This window comes from Pleurodeles waltl, chromosome 10 (assembly GCF_031143425.1).
Source record: "Pleurodeles waltl isolate 20211129_DDA chromosome 10, aPleWal1.hap1.20221129, whole genome shotgun sequence".
Taxonomy (NCBI): domain Eukaryota; kingdom Metazoa; phylum Chordata; class Amphibia; order Caudata; family Salamandridae; genus Pleurodeles; species Pleurodeles waltl.
This window is the reverse complement of record NC_090449.1, coordinates 72,027,178-72,045,852: the sequence shown is the minus strand read 5'-3', so window position 1 is coordinate 72,045,852 and position 18,675 is coordinate 72,027,178. Positions and strand designations below refer to the sequence as shown.

The following is an 18,675-nucleotide window of genomic DNA, read 5'->3' as shown; positions in this document are numbered from 1 at the left end:
GCAGAAAACACAGTGCTACGACCGCCAGGTGATACATACATAACCAACATTTTTTCACATGGAACCCCCCTAGCTTAAGAATACAGTTGCTCCTTATTTCAGTGAGTGGTTTTGGGGGAGGGCCAAAGACAAACTCTATGGTAGATCTCCCCCAAAGTAAACCATTACCAGCTGATAACTTGACAAAGTGAGCACAAAGAAATGCTGAAACACTAAGCCATCATCTCTGTTCAGGAAATTAAAACCGTCAGAGCATATGCCCTCCAAAAGCATTTACTATGTGCTGAAGTGGTTGCAAGTCCACCTTCTTCTAGGAGGATCTCCGATAAGCAAACCCATAAACAGCAGCCATACACTTGCTATTCAAAGATGGCCAACAGCTCCTAGAACAATTGCATCTCCTTCCATCAGTCAATTAGACACCTCCACTCCATCTCCTTCCATCAACCAATGAGACTTCTCCGCTCAGCCGGGCTCCAACTTGCACACATCCGTTGCAGACACAGAAACAGAACCAGAGGTCGATCCTTCACTCCTAAAGCATGGAACAACTTCTCTACACAGAGACACCTCCTCTCTACCTGAGTTCCGCAAGAAGCCTAAGACTTGGCACTCCTCTCCTGGTCCCTGAGAAGAAGCCAACACACTTGCTCAGCACCAGAATACCCTTGGGGGAGATAGTTTTAAGTATATGTAGAGTGCTTTAACATAAAATAACCTACTTTCATACCCTAAGAAACAGAAGAGACTGTGTTACACTAACCATATGGAAAGAGGGCAGTCTGGAGGTGGCAGAAGAGCTGCGTTTCCTATCCTTCCTTAATTGTGTCTAACACAGCCATCTACAGTGGTGTCCCCCTAGAGTGTTGGTACTATGCAAGTCATCTGGGATATACAATGCCATTTTGAGATATCAATAGTGTACCTCTATTCAATAATTCCAAGTCTTGAACAAAATTTCTCATATCATGTTCCTTTTTAGTCTAACTCTGTTCAGTGTTATTCAATTTCTAATCATCTTCTAAGCCTCCCTGCTGCTTACATCATCAATATCTTAACCCATAGTTATCCAGGAGACAAATCACTAATTGGGAAAGCTGAATACTTGTTGTAAATCAAAACAATAAGTGGTCTGCATGAAACATAATCTGGCGACTTGTGGCAATTTAAAACGATGTGTTATCCGATAGCCACAGCCCTGTGAATACTTTCCATGATGACAATTCACTCTCTCCACCAACCTGTTGGCTTGTGGGTTATATACAGTTGCTCTCATACTTAATGACACTTGCCTTCAAAAATGTTCTAAAGCTATGAAACACATGCTGAAACTACTGAAAAATACTGCAAACATGTGATTAGATATAAAATCTTGTGCTACTCCGACTTTGAAAAATAGTTATTTAGCACTACAGAATAATTTTGACAACAATCCAAAACATTAAACCAGCCGGAAATCAACTAGTCACAATCCAGCTAGTGCCTCTGGCATAGCCAATGCATGGAAGTCTTCTGCCAAAGTTTGTGAAAGAGTTTGAACTGCACCTAACCAAAAAATATTTCACCTACTCCTCTCTCTATGCTTGCTTGGTAGCAGGTTCTAGCTCGCTATGCTTGCTAGGTAGCAGGTTCTAGCTCGCTATACTATTGAGATAACCCTCATAAGCCATATGTATATGGTTTCTTTTGCCTTCACTGCTAATAATCTGATGGCCTTTAATCTTTAATGCCCAAACAGGAACAAGTGGAGCTACACATCACTAAATGTAGGGCCCACTTGCCACAATGAAACAGACAAATGAAGCTGCCATTTCAAGTAAGCAGAAACCATTTGATTTGTAAGGGGCATAAAGATATGCAACTTTACAATAGATTGGCGGTTTCAAAGGCCGGGATAAGTAGCACAAACAGAACATAATATTCACCGCAGTGCTTAATTTGATCCTGTAGTTGTACGTGGGGCCCACTGGCACTCTTCTTTGGTGGCCAGCATTTATTTTTCCTCAATGGACTTTGATCCAGAGCAAGAGAGAGCAAACCACAAAATTATGAAAACAGGAGAAAGAGGAAAACAGAAAAAAGTGACAAAGAAATAAAGGAGAGATGTAATAAAACCAGAAATAGTTAGATATAGGGGAAGGGAATGTCCGATGGTGGATTAAAGAGGCATGGGGAGGAATCAAGATTGTGCACCCTGGGTATTTGGCACCATGGCCTTCTATAGTGCTGGCTATGGGCTTCTGAGCAAAACTCTAGGATCTCACACTTACTCTTTTATAAATTGACAAAAAGAAAGAATATGAATACAGTGCTGTCAATACCAGCAATGGAAAGCTGCAGACTACAGAAAAACCCTTATTCAAGGTTGATTATTTTTAGCTTTCAGAATAAAATGTTCAGAAAAAAAATGCAACTAGAAAATATTTTTTTTGCCAAACTGTGACATTTTCAGTACCATTTCATTAAAGCATCATTTATTAAAATGTGTTGATGCATGCTAGTACTTCCAAAACATATTCATAGTGAAATGTCAATGTAACCAGTTTCAATAAGATTATCGGAAACATGAATGTAGGCAAGCATTGGCAAAGCCAATAAGTTCGGCACTGTTGGTCAGTCTTTTGGTTTTGTCAATGCATGTCTTGTTTTGACACAGCTTATGTAAACCTTTATTCTTGTGGGAGCCTCTGGGCCCTCACCATTGTAACAAATATTAGCAGAAAGCAATAAATATTTCTTGGTCACAAAAAGCACACATTGCCACAGTAGTTCTTGGCATTGAACAAAACTAGTTTTTGGCACAAGCAAATATGCAGATGTAGATTTGCTTATGTGAAAATTTGTTGAGCGTTTACAAGTTCACTTTCCCTTTAACCACTTTATTCCAAACCCTGGAAAAAGTTTTACTTCTGACCCTTGTCAGGAGTAATTTTCCAACTTTTCTTAGGGCCTCATCACTGCCCTGGGGACAACGACCTTGTTCTCCACCAGCCTTTTCATGACCGCCATGAAAAGGCTGGTGGAGAACGGTTGGAAGAGGCCCCATTGGGGCCCCTGCACTGCTCATGCACTGGCCAGGCAGTGCAGGTGTCCCCCTGACCAGCACCCTCATAATTTTCACTGTTTGCTTTGCAGACAGTGAACATTGCAAGGGTGCTGGTGCATCCTGCATCCTACAGCATTGCCACTGGCTCGATTATGTGCCGGAGACAATGCTGTAGGCTGTTTCCAGCTAGGTCAGCAGGTGGAAACCGAGGTTTCCTGTTCGATGACCTAGCAGGAAACTCTTAATGGGCCCGGCAGGGAGGTAACCACTATGGCAACAACCTCCCCGTCTGAAGTTTGGCGGACGGCCGAAATCATCCACAAACTCGTAATAAGGCCCCCAGTATGGGAAAAGATTGGAAAACAGCTGCTAAAAACCCTTAAAACATGCTAGTAGGTTTGCACAGACTCAAAAGGTCATTCCAACCACTGCCTCCAGCCTCAGTATGTAGAACTGTAAAAAGGTGGCAAAATAAGGAAATTGCTAGTGTTCAGGCCTTTCTATAGTGTTAGCCCTGACATAATCAGAGAGACTATATTCAGAACTCTTATATATTGAGATTGCCGCCATAATTTGCCACTGCACTACACGGCACCAAAGGGACAAGTAGATTTGTTTACAGGACAAGTAGATTTATGAAGCAACCTGTCCCATCAACAAGTAGATATTTTATTTAATTACTCATCCATGATTATTGCATGCTAGAATTTAATCTGAAGAAGAAAAAACCCTTTTTTAAGTTAATGAATATAGAAGTGGAGAATTTGGAGGGCATAGTTGGTAGCTCATGGAAGAAGTTGTGTTTCCCCAAGAACCCTGCTAAAGGTCAGAATCCCATCCTGCTGGGTTTTTAAACAGTTGCTTGACTCTGTCCACACCACTTGCAATTGTTTTCCATACCTGGGGTGCGGATAGACTCCAAAACACTTGACAGTGACAGTATCGTGACTAACTGGTCCATGGTAAGGTACAAGATGGCTGATACAAAGCACTGCAACACTGCAAATATAATCAATGTGGCAATAATGGGGAGCAAGTAGCTGTGCAGAGATGACGGAGGACTACTAGCAGTTCCTCTAAAAGCAGGTGATGGGGCGGGCCCGATCATTGGAGAACGTGATGGGAGGAGACCGCAGCATCCAGCAAACCTGAGTCTTGGACCAGGTGCTGGAGGTGGGGAACCTACTTGATAGCAAGGCACAACAAGTACATAGGGGAAAACTACAGTATGACATTAGAGCCTTCCAGGCTGAACGGCTGAGGGCCGCGATGATCCCACTGACCTAAGACAATTGACGAGAGGCTGTATTGACCAGAAGACAACCTCTGCAAAGAAGGGAATCTTCAGGTGGTGAATATGAACATTTCACCACTGTAGTTGTAAAGCAAGATTAAATAAATGATAAAGGTTGAATGGGCCAGCTGACACAAGGGGAGCAACGTCAAGGCAAATTTCAGACTGACATCTAATCTTTTTATGTGAATGTGGCCACACTGAAGCATACAGAATGTTTTTGAACTCCGATACGCTGGTATTACATAACTAGTGTTTGGAAAGAGTCTTCAGATTGCTGCCTCTTTCTGGACCCTTCCTTCAGGGCTTGAGACTCATCTGACACTCATAAAACCTGTCATAAAGTGGCATTTGAACCCCTTGCAATACAGAGGACTACTGAAGATTCGCACCATCCACAAAATTCTCCCCAGACCTAAATGTGAGGGGCACATAAAGTCAGGGCTTGATACTCTTGCTGCACCAGGGAGCTTACGCTTTCATAGCAGCTGCTTGAACACTTAGACAGTGGGCATCGCTGGCTAAGAGGAGAAATATTTAGACTCTGTTTTTGATGAGGACAGCAAGCTGACAAGGAACTAGAGGGACCACAGGGTTGAAATCACAGATGATGGGGTCCACCAGTTGAAAAGAGTGGAGTGGTTGAGAAGAAAAATAACAACCAGAAACCTCTTCAACTGCATGAATTGGATATGATTCTTAAAGCTTACACTGCCTCTAAGGTAAGGGGATATTAGCAGCCAAAATAAACTCAATGGTATTCAACGTGGGTTGCTAAGCAACAACCAGAAAAAAGTAGCAGACAGCATTTGATTTTTGGAATATAGAGCATAGGATGTCTAAAGGCACATAAGGAGCAATAACAGTAGAAATGTGGGACTGTCCAAAGGAGTAGACGGAAGAGGCACAGTCTTCTATCTGGAAAATAGGCTGAGAACTATTGTGGTAACTCAAAGTGGCTTCACATTCTTGTCACTGGCGATGGCCCAAAGAGTCCCTGAGCCAGGCTATCCCATGCACCCTCTACTGGCACGATTACAACACAAATGTGAGATTCCAGAAAGTCTAAACCCTCGGAAAGCTCCAAGTGAAAACAATGTAGTGTTCATTTTCCTAGACTACACAGCAGTAATACAACTTAGGTATATATCTTTGGTGGGAGTTAAAAATGTGCTTGTGAAGTGGATATGATACGTGCCGCTGTTCCCTGAAAAAACTGAACATGACAATCAACACCAGAACTGCCTTTTTCGCTAACCCCAAGAAAGTATGGTACTGATTAGAACTTTACAAAGCAAATAGAAAAAAATAATTTCAGACAGCCTCCCAACCTCTGAAATGGCAGCGATCTAGATGCTATAATGGGAAGCAACCTTTGTGACACCAAGCCAAGGATGGAAGGGCAGCAGCTGTCAAGGATGTAAGTGCAATTCAGATGGGCATTCAAGAACAGCCACTGCATCTTGACTTCAGGCGGCGACATGGCTCTAGCTTGGACACTGATCACTCCAAGTGTGGCCAATTAAGCTCCCTACAACCACTCCGAAGTCAGCTGATGATCTATGATTGGGTAATAAGAGAATGATATATATTTACCTGGCACACCTGCTTATCTGATGCTGAGACTGGAGTCGTAGAGAGCAGCATGGATCTATGAATGTTGGGGGACGTTTACTATGCAACAAGTGAGAAAGAGGAAACTGACAGTGGTGGCAACCCTCCTAAACTTTTCCTTTGCTACGACAGCAGTGAGAAAGATTTCTTAAATATGTCTGACTAGACAGGGGCAGTTGTCTTTCTGCCTTGGAAGTTCAGAGTTGGGGGTTAGCTTATATGTAGGCATTGAGTTTCCATTTTCTACGATTTGTAGAGAAGTCACAAGGTGGCCCAAGTGAGGGGTTACATACAGTCACAGCCTAGGCCTCATGCGAAGCGGAAGACATAAACCAAGCATGCACTGACGCTCATATGCATGAGAGGGTGCACCTCAATTCCAAATTGGTGACCGCAGGACACCTGGGGCAAAGCATGGAGCGTCTTCACCAACAAGGATTATCTAAGCCCTTTGTCTCGCCTTTACAATGCAATAGCTGAGCTGTTGGCTTTAACGATGTTTGTAAAGAACTGTTTAAAAAAGTAAAAGGAAAAAATAATTTAAAATACGGAAAGAAAAGCAACCTATCTTAAAGTATCTAATAAACATACATTGACTTCAATGATTTCAATGTTTATAAAAGGCATGGTTCAATTTTCAACTAGGTTTCACTCAGAAAACTTCAAACTATTTAAAAAGAATAACACATGTCTCTGGATTAAGCTTACGCTGCCTCCAAGGAGGCAGTTTTGATAGCACACAAGTTCCTACTTTCTAGATAGAGGGTTATACTAGTTTTACTGACTATATCATTTTTTAAGTTAGGATATGTAGTTCTATACTGGATTTGGTTCCGTATGTAGGATCGAGAGTGATCAGAATCCCCTGATTTTAACGTAGAAGATTTAATATCCTCTACTCAGCAGACTGGCACTCTCCCCTGAGAGAATGTGTTGGCTGTATCCATCAACCACAGGAACTTTAAGTGGACCACTATTTGCACCCACCCTGGAGTAATCTCAGGCATCTATAACAAGGTAGCTACCCACATGGCCATGATGCCCGAAAACTAGGAGAATGTCAACTTGATTCTCTCCAAGCATAACAACTTATTTGTGTCACTCAAAGATCACTTCACGAAGAACTTTAAGCAGGGACTTAGGAGTATAAGGGCCCATGAGTGGTTCACTCACAATTTCAGGGCCACTAGGGAAGTGCTTGTTTAAGCTTTAACATGCAGAGACAGGCCAACAAATAGGTCTTCTAGAGCTTCATATAGGGCCGCCATGAAATCCGCATAAGCATCTATGGAAACAAAAAGTGTGACAAACTTTTAGAAGCCTCTAAGCACAGAGCTTATAAATATTTCTGGCAGATAGTGAGTCAGGGAGGTGAGAACTTTGTCAAACACCTGGAGACATCCATCCAGCTGGGCGAGCGGGTTACCGACTATGAGAACCTCCCCAGTTACTCACCCAAGAACAGGCTCCCATCAGGCCAGGTGCTGTGCACACCTCAAGCTTGTCCTCTCCCCAAATTGCTTTTACCCTAGAAGAGATTCTTGCTGTGGTCTCCTCGCAATGGTTGGATAAGGCCCCTGGACTTGACAAGATTCCCTCTGACTTGTTTTGTTCCGATCTCCTTATATGGGTGTCCTGGATCAATGTGGTTTCAAATGCAATAGCCGTAGGCGCCACAAAGCCTTTAACCTGGAGGGGTGCCAAGATAACTTCAGCTTTCAAAACAGAAAGTCCCAACTTACCAGCCAATAGTCACTCCATTAGCTAGCTAGAAAACCCGCAAAAGATTTACTGCAAAAAGGGTTTGGGTCAATTGTAGGAGTGGGTTGATGACAATAAGGTTCCATCTCATCTCCATGTTGGTTTCAGACCTAACCCTGGAACCGTAGACATGGTCTTCCACTTTGTTGGCCAAACGGAAGGAGGATAACACTGGAAGGGTGGCACTCTACATGATCTACATCGACCTAAAGCAGCCCTAAATTTGCTCCCTAGAGAAAAACTGTGGGAGGTTCTATCAGCTTTGGTATCCCAAACTTTAGCCTGCTTATAGTTATCTGCACAAGGGGCATTACACTAGGATTTGGTGGGGCCCTTAAAACAATGAATTGAGAGAGGAAATCACCAGTGACAAAGAAATTCGCCAGGGTTGTGTCTTGACCGTGACTATTTTGTTTATTTATTAATAGCGGTGTTGAGTTTTAGATGAACTGTGTTAGTGACTCACCAGCTCTGTACAGCCAGAGGGCCCCGGTGTTGCTTTTCACCGATGACAACCTCTTCCTCTCAAAAACAAACCCTAGTTAATAGCTTCCAGCTGTTTTGCAAGTTGCACAGGGTAGAGAACAAGGCGCACAAAAACAAGCTGATGGTTTACCATAAGCAGAGGAAAGTCAGGGGAACCATTTTCTTGGGCAGAGAGCCATTAGATAAAGTAAAGGCATTTGACTACTTAGGGATACAACTGTCAGACTCAGAGTCCTGTGTACCCCAGATCTCCAAGAGTAATCTCCTGACTAAACACTGTGCTTATGCCATTCTTACATTCACTTAGAGGGCCCCCTGCCACCCAGTTTTTCCAGCAATCGAAATCTATAATGCCCAAGCCAGGAGTGGTGCACTTTAAGGAGCAGAGCCATGAGGCTGCTGTTCTACTACTTGCTTAGGGGTGGGTGAGAGACTTTTAAAGGGCGCTGGTATGCATAGGGTGAGACACTCCTTTAGTTCCTCTAAGATTAGACCTCACCCTCAAGCCCATTATGGAGCTGGCCAGGTTAAGACCAGTAATTCACAGTCTCCGCATCTGGGTAGTTCACCTGCATAGAAAAGCATTCAGGCCAGAGGAATTCCTAGATTGCATCACCCCATGTGTTGTGTCTCTTTTCCAGCAATTTAGATCTGAGGGGACTTCTAGCATAAGAGGCCTAACCTTAGAATATTCTATAGGTTTTATACAGTATCTGGATGTTTTTGAGCAGTACCCCTGAATGCCGGTAGTGGCATAGATCAGCTACGCGTTGGGGGCGTCATCTGCACTGAAAATTCCATGTTTGTCTATATAGGCGCTAGCCCAGCACACTGACACCAGTTCTGCCCTTTCAAAGCCAGATAGCGCTAATCCGAGTAGAGCTACCCTCAGTCATTTTCTTTTTTTAAGTGTTTTTTCCTCTACTTTTTTTTTTTAAACCTTTTTCTGAGACACTTTCTCTCTTGCTGTGACAGGACGTCCCCAAAGAAACCCACAGATTTCAAACCATGTGGTGCCTATCACAGGCAGATGTCTGTAACTGACCCACTCTTGGTTTGCCTGTGGTGGTTGGAGGGGAAGCCGAACTCCAAGACCTGTGCCATGCATCCGAAAGGTGTGCGAGAGCATCCCCTCAAGCTAGTCACTGCTCTGCGTCAGACGACCCCACAATGTTCAAAATCAGAGTCGCACAGAAGGTCCTGGGACCATTTACAGAGCCACCATGGTCGTCATCTTGTTCAAATTTGTTAGGTAAGTCCCACCGCAAAAAGAGATCCAAGAAGTCACTGCATCGGTTGATGTCTCCGTACGAGGTGCGGGAGCATCAGCACTCCAGGCAACGCGCTTTGCTGAAGCCTGAGTCAGAGTCCATTCTGCACTTCCCTGACTTTCCCAGAGCCGAAGAGACCCCCACCCAGCTGAAAGAATTTTATGAGGCCGTGCACCTCATATTTGGATGGCTTCACCCTTATAGAGCACCTTCGGGTCCCAAAGGTTCAGGAGACGCCCCACAGAATCCTCGTCGGTGGGTTCTGCCTTGGTGCAAGTTGGGCTCCATTTATCCAGAGTGGACCTGCCTATGAGAACAAGAACTTCTCTGCACCTTCTTCAGTGCTGATGCCCTGGCACCACCCATCCGCATTGTCACTCCTGACTCCAACATGGAGCCAGATGGCTGTCGCCTGATGGAGGTTCCGGTATCAACAGGGACCATGCCCTCTAGGTCAGGGCCAGTGCCTTTTTCATTCCACAGTCTTGAAGAGGGAGGCGAATGGGAGGGTTCTGAGGACGCTTATGGATACCAGCATCCCCTAGACAATACTGAGGACAATTAGTATGAGGAACTGGAGGAGGGCAATGGGTTAAACACATAATCGGGCACTGACTTGGTCTCTCCCCTACTGTGGCTATGGAAGAGGGTGCCTCACTCACTATGGTGGTGCGTCCAGCAGATGAGGTCCAAGACCTTCAGTTCCCCTCATTGGCAATCAAGAAGAACATCTTGACAGAGATGCTTCAGATGGGAGCCACCCCATCCCAACCCTCACACCCCTTTAATGAAACCCTTACAGATCTCCTACTCAGGCCCAATCTTAGTCCAGCAAAGGGGCTACTGTGGATAAGAATTTCCCACTGCCATCACTCGATTCCCGGGGACCCCAGTTTCTTCATCCAGCACTCCACCCTAGAGCCCTTGGTGGTCTAAGCCTCCACTTCTAGGGGCAAACCTAGAGCATTCCCTTCCACTCCACTGGATAGGGCATTTAAGAGGCTAGATACCATGAGAGGAGGATGTTCTTTTCTGCCAGCCCTGCCCTCAGTCAATGAACACCATGTGCCATTTGGGCCGATATTCCCATATGATATGGGATTCAGTTGTGCAACTGCTGTCTATGGTCTCGGAGGAGGTCCAAGCCATACACTACCAAGCAATTGCTGATGGGACAGACACAGCAAAGTTCACCATATTATGTGGACTGGACATTACAGACTCGTTGGGTTGAGCGATTCACCTGTGGTAGCCCTCTGGCACTCTGTCTGACCGAGAGCCACAAGCTTTTCAGGGGATGTTCAAGCCTTGCTTATGGACATGCCCTCTGAAGACTCTTGTCTTTTTGGAGACAAGGCGACTCAGTGCTGAAACGCTTTAAGGATAGTGGAGCTATGGCCAGGTCTTTGGGCTTCTCCGTCACCCCTCGTCAACCCTAGTCTACCTTCCACTCCTTTCGTGGCAAAGGACGGGGTTTCCAACCATATTCCCATCCTCCCTGCCCAGAGACATTACCTGCAGTTCACGGTGGGTCAAGAGCACTTTCCGTTTGCCGTGTTCCCCATCGGCCTTACCGGCTCCTTTCGGGTATTCACCAAGATAAGTGGTAGTTGCAGCTCATTTGCAGTGGTCAGTGGTTCCAGTCTTCCCCTACATCCATGATTGGCTGTTGAACACAGGCTCACCCCAGGGAGTCGTCTCCCACCTCTAAACTACGGCAAACCTCCTACATTCGCTGGGGTTTACTATCAACATGCCAAAGTCAACACATGGCTTCCTCTCAGATGCTCCCTTTCATAGGAGCTGTTCTGTACACAGTGCAGTTTCAGGCCTACCCTCCTGAACATCAAGTCCGGGATATTCAGGCTACGATACTGATGTTTCAGCCTCTATCCTGGATTTCAGTGAGAATGGCCCGGAGGCTGCTGAATCTCAGGGCCTCCTGCATTCTGCTTGTAACACATGTCCGTTGGCATTTACAGGCTTTAGTAGTGGGACCTGAAGTTCCAGTGGGCACAGCATCAGGGGAACCTCTCTGATGTGATCCAGGTCTCATAGGCAACTGCAAAATATCTGCAGTGGTGGCCGACAAACCAGAACCAGGTCACTGAAAGACTCCTCTCCCTTCTCCAACCAGAGTTAACTGTAGTGATAGAAGTGTTACTTCTGGGATGGGGCGGCCATCTGGGAGAGGTGATCAGTGGCTACACAGCAACCTGGTGGCACTTCGGGCAATCTGCTTGGCACTGAAAGCCTTTCTGCCTTCTATTAAGGAAGGTTAGTGCAGGAGCTCCCAGACAATAAAACCGCAATGTGGTACTGCAACAAACAGGGAGGGGTAGGGTCATGGATCATTTGCCAATAGGCTCTATCTGCGTCTCTGGACATGGCTGGAACGCCAGCGCATTTCCCTGATGATTCAACACCTGCTGGGCCCTCTGAACACCATGGTGGACAATTCAGCTGACCATGACTATCGGATCACGAATGGTAGCTCCATGGGAGGTGGTGCAAGGTCTCTTTCAAGAGTGGGAACAGCCTTAGCTAGATCTATTTGCCACCTCCGAGAATGTGCAAGGTCCGCAATTTTGTACGCGGAAGTTTCCAAGGTGGCTATCACCAAGAGACACTTTTCATCTTGAGTGGAGCTCCAGTCTCCAGTATACCTTTCCGCCAATACCAATCAGGCCCATAGTTCTCAAGGAGATCAGGAACGATCGGGCCCAAGTCATTGTTGGGGGCTCCGAATTGACCATGGAGAGTCTGGAATCCCCACCTGTTAAGTAGGAGCATCAGTCTCCTGATCAGACTGCCTCTTCGAGAGGACTTTCTGTCACAGGAATAGGGAGGGTCATGCACCCAACGTGCACACCTTCCACTTTCATGCATTGAGATTGACATGCGACAGTGGACCTTCCTTCCAAAGTCTGTAACGTTATTCTGGCAGCCATACATCCCTTCATCAAGTTGGTATACACCTGCCACTAGGATACATTTGTGGCATGGTGTGCATCTAGGGACATCAATTCTCCTGCTGCACCTCCTTCTCAGGTCTTTCTGTTTGTTCTAAACTTGGCTCAGTAGGGCTCTGCTCTGGGCACGGTTAAAGGTTACTTAACGGCCATTTCAGCATTTTTGCAGTTGCCAGACCAACCTGCTTTGTTCGAACCAGTTGCTGTGGCTAGGTTCCTCAAAGGTCTGCAACAAATGTTTCCTCCCAGTGCCATTCATCATGCTTCAGTAGGCCTTTTTTAATATGTGTGCCAAGCAATTGCCCTTTTCGGTTAATGACCGTCAAGACAGCTTATCTAGTGGCCATCACATCAGCCAGGATGGTCAACAAATTGCAGACGCTCTCTGCACACCCTCCCTACACCATCTTCTATCCGGCAAGCTAGTATTCCGGACACATGCCTCCTTCCGAAGATTGTTACTCCTTTCCATGTAGGCCATACCATCACCCTGCCTACCTTCTTTGCTCCACCTCACACTTCCAAAGAGGAGTAGAGTCTCCAACTCTGGCCCAAAACAGAGCGTTGTCATTATACCTTGATCGCACAAAAGAGTTCCAGGAGGACAATCAACTCTTCTTAGGGGGCCAACATCAGGAAAGCTGTGCAGAAACAGACCATCTAAAGATGGATGGCACTCTGCATGAAACCCTACTAAGCACTGGCCAAGATGCAAACTCTTGAGGGCTTGTGTGTTCATTCCACCAGAGCCAAGGCTGCTACCACTGTGTTTGCCCTCAGCATCTGTCAGGTAGCAACTTGGACATCTCTGCACATTTTTATCAAGCACTACTGTCTGGACAGTCAGGTCCGATGCAATGGGCATTTTGCCCATTCAGTCAAGCAGGATTTTCTGGTTTAAATCAGCTTTGCAGACCCACCTCCAAGGAGGCATTGTTTGGATATCTATTCTAAGGTAAGGAATCTGTGACTAGAAGTCTGTATCAGATGAACAAGTTACTTACCTTCGGTAACCCCTTATCTGGTAGAGATTCTGTCTAGCTACAGATTACTTACTGGCCAGCCCATCCTCCTCATTTTGTGAACTGATTACAGTGTAAGAGTCTCCCATCTACGTGCCTCAGAATTTCACACCAGTTGTCAGTTTTCATCGTGACTCTGTGCTCCTGATATGGAAAGTCGCAAAATTAACTGACATCAAAAATGTACTTACTTGTCTGGTCCTGAACGTTCAGACCAGTGGACAACCTGTGATGTTCCTAAAACATGGCATGCTGTGGCGGTTTGTTGACATGCCCATCACAGGAACCCTGAGAGAAGCAGGGAAAGGGATAGGAGAGAAACAGGACTCAATTCACCATCTAGGTGGATTCACCTCAGATGTAGGTGCCATCTGGTGACATCTATCAAACAATCTCAGAGACACTGAGGAATTGGGGAACAGCTGTAGTTGAGGAGAATGCGCCAGTTAAAAGACTGAAGTATAATGAATAAAGAAAGCAAATGTAAGCTAAATGGCCTACACATAACAGTGGTGGAATAGGCTGTAATAAGTTCTTGCCAGACCAGAATACCAATGCAGGACTCCAGGATGTCAGAAGACAGCCATGTTGCCAGCTGAGAGCAAACCATGCAGGAAAATACAAGGAAGCAAACAACAGAACCAGAGGGCCATCAGAGGGACTAAGGGAAAACCCAAAACATGAGAGAACCGGAAAGGAGGAAAATAATAAAAGTGCAAGGAAGTCTCTTCAACTAAAGAGCAAAAGAACTATCTAAAACGGCTCTTTTAGGCTTTCTGAGGGGGGTCCTGTGAGGAAGAAGTACCTTCCAGGTATGGGGTTCTCTTTGGAACTGCATTCTTCTTTGGCCCCTGTGACACTGCTGGAGAAGAAACAGACCTTACTCAATCTGCAGCAAGACACCAGGCAGTAGCAAAGTACTTAGCTTCTAGATCATTGACCGGTCTGACTCCCTTTCCCAGTCCAGCTTGCATTACCACTGCCTGCGAGTCCAGGATCATTCACATTGCAATAGTTACTACATAGGCAGACTGTAAAGTTTATTTAATTATTTTCCATCCCTATATATTCAGCGGAAAATGAGTCTGCCATGGTAATTGACCACTTTCCTGTTGAAATGCATGAAGAGTTAAGGTTTCATGATCCATCTTTAACTGTTTGAAGCGTTACTGTATGTTGTTTGTGAAGTTGTTTCCACCAGGTGTACACATTTTTAAGCCTGCTGAACGGTTGGGATGAAGGGCACTGGCACACTGTGGTTAGAACTCATGTTAATGATTTAGACCAGTCGTTCAGCCAAAAGATTGTTTAAAACTTTTTCAGCTAATTACAGAAGCTTGCTGTCATACTGCTCTGTCGTTTCAAATCCCAGACTCACCATCTCTCAGGGTGGTGGCCCATTGCATATATTCTTCCTCTGCCATGGCAATCGTGATTCATCAGCGCTGAAGCCTGCTAGGCATCGTTGTGTGCGTGTGACTTTACATCACATGCACACATTATACATGACAACAAATCAAACGGGTGTGTAAATCAATGTACAGGATGTTATACAAGACAATGAGAGTCTCGAGGTGTAGAAGTCACGGATCATCTTTACTGGTTTGGATATGTTAACAGTGCAAGGCCTGGAAAAACACAAGGTCCGGATTTAAAACGTAACCCAGTGCTTGTGGTGGTCTGGACTAATAGGACTTTATTACTAAACAATGAAACCCTCTTTTAGCAGCCTTAACATAACAACAGAGTGAGAAAAAACAATAGGGGTTTAAATCCATGCCTTGCAGTGTGAATGCAGGTCCCTGACGCAGGTTCATAGTAATATATTAGGACTGCAATTTATGAAGTTGATGTTCAAAGGTTCTTTGTGTCAAAAGCAGTAACCCCCTTATCGATCTACATAAAATAAAACTATATAATCTCAATGTTACACGGTGTGCTTGATAGGAAACACATTAACATAATCTGCTATTTTAGGAGTCAAGCTCAAAAATGTGTATTCGATCTCATAAAAGTATATCATAAAAGATAAATAATATTTAAAAAAACAGTACATGCATGGTAAAACGATGAATAATGAATTCAAGAGTAGAAGTGCAGTCATGATATAGAATAAGTAAAAGCGTAATTAACAGATTCACAGTTTAAAAGAAAATCACACTGAACAAGAAGGAAGGGCCGCTACCACCATATTTAGGAGTCAAAGCAGTGACTAGGCAAAACACAGATATCTCCAGCAACCCCATGAACCACCAATCACTGTACCATTATTATCATCCCTGAGCTTCACAGGGCACACAACGCTCTCTGCAGAATGTGCCTTAACCACATACAATATTCTGAAATGCGACCTTTGCAACCAGTCAAGCCAGAACAGATTTACTGAAAAATGCCTCATTGTTGAAAATTCTTTGTAAAAAAAAAAAGTGTATACGTTTACTGTCACTTCTTTCCATGACTCTGCCGCCCCTCCCCTGTAGCTCGACACCCTTTTTGTTGTCACACCTTGACTCCCGTGTTATGGGTTTCGGGAGTATTTTTTTTTCCAATTCTAACGCTATGGTGGACTGAAACTGTCTTAAAACTTTCTGATTGAGTGTGACTGCAAAAGACCAATATGGCTGGGGCCATGTCAGTATGATCGAGTTTTGCAAGTAGTCGGTAAAAGGCCATTAGGGACGGCGACACCCAGTACGAGAGAGTTTTCAAGGGGTTTAGGGGCGGTGTAACCCCAACATTAACAGACAGGTGACAGTGACATCCTGGGGGCATTGAATGATACTCAGTTTTAATCTGCCTTTCAGGTGCACTAACCTCTGCTACGTCTGCACGGTATGGGGAGTCTGGGGAAACATACGAGTGGGCACCAAAACAAAAGCGATCCCACTAGCACATCGGTTTGTTGCACGCCTAAAAAAAAAAGGCAGTTTGGAATGTGTAAAGACCAGCTAAATGAGAGTTTTGCAAGGCACGAGGACTGCAGGTAATGTTTATGGTATCAGGGAAATAAATAGTAAAAAAAAAAAAAAAAACAGACCACCATACCACGAAACAGGCCGTTATAAAGAACTTTTAAAAAAAGACCCCCAGAGTGATCTGTCAGACCAGCCCCTCGGGCTGAGCGCCCTATAGTCCAGTCCGACCTGCGAGGGGGCACGGCTGGCCCAGTGCGCACCTCCCCCCGCCCCGCCCCGGCGCCGTCCCCGCCCCTCCGGGGCCCCGGGTGCCCCTCTTACTTGTCGGCATCGCGCGGGAGAGCAGGTGCTCGGGGTTGACAGGCCGCCTCTCGGCACCGGGCGGCGGGAGGGCCTCGGGAGGCGGAGCCCCGGCAGGTGAGGCGGAAGCAGGAAGTGGCCGCCCACAACCGCCGGCGACAGAACTCGGGCTCCTGCTGGCTAACTGCCGCCAACGGGCGCCGCTCCGGGGCACGGCCGCCCGCGCACCCCTGGGCCCCGGCGGCGGGAGTAGGGCCTGGGGCGCGCCTCACCCCGGGCGGGCTGTGGACTGGTCGGGCCTGTTACTGTACAGGTCCAGGCGGGCCAAAATGTTGGGACAAGCATCGCATTGGGCACATTTTCCAGTTAAAAAAATGTAGGTAAAAAGAAGTAATATAGAGTAGTCGAAATGGTTGCAGAATAATTATGACGCACACATCCGTGGGAAATATTCCCTATTCGGGAGGGAGACTCGATTTTCAAAGCAACACGGCTTAATTTCGCTTTATTCCGACAGAAATTGCCTCTGTTTATATAGAAGTCTATCAGGAAAATAAATATTCCCCCCTCTCCCATTTTTTTTTTTTTTTTTTTTTTAAATGCCCCGCGCCACTCCTCTAAAACAGTGGTTCCCAACCTTTTGATTTCTGTGGACCCCCCACTCTAACATTAATGGAACCCAGGGACCCACAATGAATCATCATGGGAATCTGGGGACCCCTGCCTGAGTCATTCCTGGAAGCTGGGGACCTAATTCGTCAATATTTCTTAATATTTCTTTACTTTTCTAGGCTCTCACGGACCCCCTGAGAAGGCTTTGCGGACCCCCAGGGGTCCCCGGACTGTAGGTTGGGAACCACTGCTCTAAAATGTTGACGTTTATGCAGACCTGCCACTGATTTAAAATTGGAAAGTGGGAGTTTTTAAAAAAATAACAAGCATTTGCAATGCAGTGGGTCTTGCGTTTGCTCGAGTTGGAGCTATTAGCGTTGCAAATTCCTAACTGGACTTTTCTTGTCACATAAATTGAAAATGAAAAGTAAAACAGTTGATTTAAGCATGACAATTCAAAGCGCCACAGCTGCTGTGAGAAGGAGAGACAAAAGGGAAAAGGAAGTTCGCTCGCAGTCATACGTATCAGCAATCATGCAATTATCCATGTAACAGGGTTGATGGCCAAGGCGGTAACAAAACTGCCCCAAGGAGGGACAAACATAAAGCATTTACCAATGATGATAAAGGGTTTTTGAAAGACAAGCCCATGAAGGAGTGATAGTGATTAGCTTGCAGTGAGTGTGTTTAAAAGCCCACAGATAGATTACAACACATCAGAGCGCTTGCATGCTCGATCTAAAAATGGAGTAATGTATTTTCCCTGTTGATATATTTAAGCAGAGGAAATTCTAGACAGGAGATAATAAATTAAAGGCACTTTTTTTCGGGCATCTCCCACCTGAATGTGGTCTGTTAGCATTTATGTTAGAGCAAATAGGGATACAAGTGCCATGTTAAAAAAGAATCCCTAAAATGTTACACAAATTCTTTCTTGCTCGCCTATTTGCTACAAAGTTAAACAATTGCCAGTATTTTTTTTCAAAGAAAGACAATAACCCTTCTTCCAACTTCCCCTCCTTTGGATGGTGCCAACACCCTTGCACTCATATTCACTCCCCCCTCCCCCATGCTATCCAAATGGACCACCCTGAAAACCTTCCTCACTCTCCAAAATGTATTTCGATTCTATTGGTTTTAATGGACTCCAAAACCACTGAAACTCACCATGTTTGAGTGTATAACTCACAACATTTTGAGTCTATGAGGGATGTGAGATACAGTGTTTTTGGACAATGAGCCCTCTGCAAACAATGGCTCTGTATACCTCTCAACATCTTCGATCAAAAATGCAGGTGAAGTCAGGTAATTAAGAGAGCCCATTAAGGTGAATGGAGAATTAACACTTTCTTTGGAGGGTGATATAGATTAAACAGCGAGTA

At 45.2% G+C, this 18,675-nt stretch overlaps 1 protein-coding gene across 1 annotated transcript in view; it reads right to left on the bottom strand.

The window, feature by feature from the left end:
• Positions 1-17,063, bottom strand: part of LOC138261091 (hexosaminidase D-like) — a 232,438-nt gene extending 215,375 nt beyond the window's left edge. Inside the window, exon 1 of the mRNA XM_069209728.1 lies at positions 16,703-17,063. Coding sequence (XP_069065829.1) covers positions 16,703-16,712 — 10 coding nt within the window. The 5' untranslated portion in view covers positions 16,713-17,063. The remainder of the gene's footprint in view (positions 1-16,702) is intronic.
• Positions 17,064-18,675: the final 1,612 nt, after the last annotated feature.